Source organism: Salmo trutta, chromosome 2 (assembly GCF_901001165.1).
Source record: "Salmo trutta chromosome 2, fSalTru1.1, whole genome shotgun sequence".
Classification (NCBI taxonomy): Eukaryota; Metazoa; Chordata; class Actinopteri; order Salmoniformes; family Salmonidae; genus Salmo; species Salmo trutta.
In genome coordinates, this window is record NC_042958.1 from 2337978 (window position 1) to 2342470 (window position 4493).

Genomic DNA, 4493 nt, shown 5'->3' on the forward strand with positions numbered 1-4493 from the left:
GGTGAGAGAAAATGAAAGGCCGAGAGCTCTGAGGGGTCACCCATCACAGTTCAACAACAGGACGAAGACAATTGTTGATAAAGTGCTGAGGGTAAAGTTAGGGGTAGGGTAGAGTGTGGTTAGGTTAGGGTTATGGTAGGGTTAGAGCAGGGTAGAGTGTGAGGGGTAGAGTTAGGTTAGGGTAGGGTTAGGTTAGGGTAGAGTGTGGTTAGGGGTAGGGTTAGGTTAGAGTGTGGTTAGGTTAGGGTTATGGTAGGGTTAGGGTACGGTTAGGGTAGGGTTGGGGTAGGGTAGAGTGTGGTTAGGGTAGGGTGTGGTTAGGGGTAGGGTTAGGGTTATGGTAGGTTAGAGTGTGGTTAGGGGTAGGGTTAGAACAGGGTAGAGTGTGGTAAGGGGTAGGGTTAAAGTTAGGGTAGGGTTAAAGTTAGGGTAGGGTATGGTATAGTTAGGGCTAGGGTTAATGATAGAAAACTCGCCTCATTTAATCCCTGAGCACTGCTATCCCTCTCACCCAGCCCTCTCACCAAGCCCTCTCACCAAGCCCTCTCACCAAGCCCTCTCACCCAGCCCTCTCACCCAGCCCTCTCACCAAGCCCTCTCACCCAGCCCTCTCACCAAGCCCTCTCACCAAGCCCTCTCTCACCCAGCCCTCTCACCCAGCCCTCTCACCCAGCCCTCTCACCAAGCCCTCTCACCCAGCCCTCTCACCAAGCCCTCTCACCAAGCCCTCTCTCACCAAGCCCTCTCACCAAGCCCTCTCACCCAGCCCTCTCACCAAGCCCTCTCACCAAGCCCTCTCTCACCAAGCCCTCTCACCCAGCCCTCTCACCCAGCCCTCTCACCAAGCCCTCTCACCAAGCCCTCTCTCACCCAGCCCTCTCACCAAGCCCTCTCACCAAGCCCTCTCTCACCAAGCCCTCTCACCAAGCCCTCTCTCACCAAGCCCTCTCACCAAGCCCTCTCACCCAGCCCTCTCACCAAGCCCTCTCACCAAGCCCTCTCACCAAGCCCTCTCACCAAGCCCTCTCACCAAGCCCTCTCTCACCAAGCCCTCTCACCAAGCCCTCTCACCCAGCCCTCTCACCCAGCCCTCTCACCAAGCCCTCTCACCCAGCCCTCTCACCCAGCCCTCTCACCCAGCCCTCTCACCAAGCCCTCTCACCCAGCCCTCTCACCAAGCCCTCTCACCAAGCCCTCTCACCAAGCCCTCTCACCAAGCCCTCTCTCACCAAGCCCTCTCACCAAGCCCTCTCACCAAGCCCTCTCACCAAGCCCTCTCACCAAGCCCTCTCACCAAGCCCTCTCACCAAGCCCTCTCACCAAGCCCTCTCACCAAGCCCTCTCACCAAGCCCTCTCACCAGCCCTCTCACCAAGCCCTCTCACCCAGCCCTCTCACCCAAGCCCTCTCACCCAGCCCTCTCACCCAGCCCTCTCACCCAGCCCTCTCACCCAGCCCTCTCACCAGCCCTCTCACCCAGCCCTCTCACCAAGCCCTCTCACCAAGCCCTCTCACCAAGCCCTCTCACCAAGCCCTCTCACCAAGCCCTCTCACCAAGCCCTCTCACCAAGCCCTCTCACCAAGCCCTCTCACCAAGCCCTCTCACCAAGCCCTCTCACCAAGCCCCTCTCACCAAGCCCTCTCACCAAGCCCTCTCACCAAGCCCTCTCACCAAGCCCTCTCCACCAAGCCCCTCTCACCAAGCCCTCTCACCCAAGCCCTCTCACCAGCCCTCTCACCCAGCCCTCTCACCCAGCCCTCTCACCAAGCCCTCTCACCCAAGCCCTCTCACCAAGCCCTCTCACCAAGCCCTCTCACCCAGCCCTCTCACCAAGCCCTCTCACCAAGCCCTCTCACCCAGCCCTCTCACCAAGCCCTCTCACCAAGCCCTCTCACCAAGCCCTCTCACCAAGCCCTCTCACCAAGCCCTCTCACCAAGCCCTCTCACCAAGCCCTCTCACCAAGCCCTCTCACCAAGCCCTCTCACCAAGCCCTCTCACCAAGCCCTCTCTCACCCAGCCCTCTCACCCAGCCCTCTCACCAAGCCCTCTCACCCAGCCCTCTCACCAAGCCCTCTCACCCAGCCCTCTCACCCAGCCCTCTCACCCAGCCCTCTCACCAGCCCTCTCACCCAGCCCTCTCACCAAGCCCTCTCACCCAGCCCTCTCACCAAGCCCTCTCACCAAGCCCTCTCACCAAGCCCTCTCACCAAGCCCTCTCTCACCAAGCCCTCTCACCCAGCCCTCTCACCAAGCCCTCTCACCAAGCCCTCTCACCAAGCCCTCTCACCAAGCCCTCTCACCAAGCCCTCTCTCACCAAGCCCTCTCACCAAGCCCTCTCACCAAGCCCTCTCACCCAGCCCTCTCACCAAGCCCTCTCACCCAGCCCTCTCACCCAGCCCTCTCACCCAGCCCTCTCACCAAGCCCTCTCTCACCAAGCCCTCTCACCAAGCCCTCTCACCAAGCCCTCTCACCAAGCCCTCTCTCACCCAGCCCTCTCACCAAGCCCTCTGTGACATGGGATTATCTGACGAGTCTCCATTCCTTGTAGAACTGTATAAAGAGTGTTGTTGAGCCTCCTTTTCTACTAGAAACGTACAAATAAAGTTGGGAGTCTTTAAAACATGTTGGTCTACACCCAGATGGAATGATGAAAGGCTGTGAGAGAGGAGAGGAGAGGAGAGGAGAGGAGAGGAGAGGAGAGGAGAGGAGAGAAGAGGAGAGAAGAGGCAAGAAGAGGAGAGACGAGGAGAGAAGAGGAGAGGCGAGGAGAGGAGAGGCGAGGAGAGGAGAGGAGACTGGATCTAGAAGCACTCCAACAGACTGGATCTAGAAGCACTGAAACAGACTGGATCTAGAAACACTGCAACAGACTGGATCTAGAAACACTCCAACAGACTGGATCTAGAAGCATTGAAACAGACTGGATCGAGAAACACTCCAACAGACTGGATCTAGATGCACTCCAACAGACTGGATCTAGAAACACTGCAACAGACTGGATGTAGAAACACTCCAACAGACTGGATCTAGAAACACTCCAACAGACTGGATCTAGAAGCACTCCAACAGACTGGATCTAGAAGCACTCCAACAGACTGGATCTGGAAGCACTGAAACAGAATGGATCTAGAAACACTGCAACAGACTGGATCTAGAAACACTCCAACAGACTGGATCTAGAAGCACTGAAACAGACTGGATCTAGAAACACTCCAACAGACTGGATCTAGAAGCACTGAAACAGACTGGATCTAGAAGCACTGAAACAGACTGGATCTGGAAGCACCGAAACAGACTGGATCTAGAAGCACTGAAACAGACTGGATCTGGAAGCACCGAAACAGACTGGATCTAGAAGCACTGAAACACACTGGATCTAGAAACACTGAAACAGACTGGATCTAGAAACACTTCAACAGACTGGATCTAGAAGCACTGAAACAGACTGGATCTAGAAACACTCCAACAGACTCAATCTAGAAACACTGAAACAGACTGGATCTAGAAACACCAGACTGGATCTAGTTGATCTAGCTACTGTTGTTGCCCATATTTATTCTTAAATGACTTGTTGTTTATTTTACTTAACAAGCTCTTTGAGATTCTGTCTGTAATGAAAGCCTTATAAAAGTTTAATAAATGATTATTATTATTATTTCCAACACACCACATGTACGGTTGTAGTAAGGGATGGATTGACGGATTGGTTACCTGGAGGAATACAGCGGAGGCTCCTGATTTTTACATTTCAGTAATTGTTTTTATCTAGTAATGGTCGGAGTTAAAAGGTTGGCTGTCAGAACTACTACAATGTAAATGTATTTTTAATCCGTCTGTTTGCATATTTCAAGACATGGCACACAGTATGAGGGTGCAGTGAGATACGCGATGGGTTGGATGATACCTTTCCAGTCAATCGTCTATAATTTAAAAAAAATGTAAAAAATGGATACTTAAAAATCTCTGTCGGTAACGCAATGCAATGGAAAGGTCAAATGCTTTACTCTCTAAACAAAAATGTAAACTGCGTGGGCGACGAAGAGAAACTAAATCAAATGATGTCGCCCGCGGACTAGCCTCAGTTTGAGAAAGAGAGTGGCATCTTGCCATCTACTAAAATTGGATTTGATTTGATTAAAAACATGACGTATTTCTGAGAGTTATTGACCTCACGATAAGCCAGATTCGAGTTACTTACATTGTGGTGCTGAAACTTGAAGCAGCAGCCAAGGCATAATCAATCGGAAATGGACAGCTCATGGTGCTGAAAGGAGGCAAATTCAAGTTGGCATAATTAAATTAAACATTCTTAATTTTAATTATTCTTTACTAACAACAAGAGTGCTTTGTGTTGGAGCCTATTTCTTCCTATTTAGAAATAAGAGGAAGGCCTACCTGTTAGACAGACTACATTAGGCTACAGGCTGGTATATTCATAGATTTGTCAGTCAATTTCTCCACCCACCGTGCACTTTTTACATAGCCTACGT

General features: G+C 52.2%; 1 protein-coding gene across 1 annotated transcript; it reads left to right on the top strand.

Moving 5' to 3' along the window:
- The first annotated feature begins 460 nt into the window (after positions 1 to 460).
- On the top strand, positions 461 to 2551 carry LOC115148622 (proline-rich protein 36-like). Its single transcript, XM_029690681.1, has one exon. It carries the CDS (start codon positions 461 to 463, stop codon positions 2549 to 2551), a length of 2091 nt encoding a protein of 696 aa, XP_029546541.1.
- Positions 2552 to 4493: the final 1942 nt, after the last annotated feature.

Bases quoted from the DNA above. Each gene is read 5' to 3' on its own strand.
- LOC115148622 (XM_029690681.1), top strand. From the start codon at position 461: ATGATAGAAAACTCGCCTCATTTAATCCCTGAGCACTGCTATCCCTCT.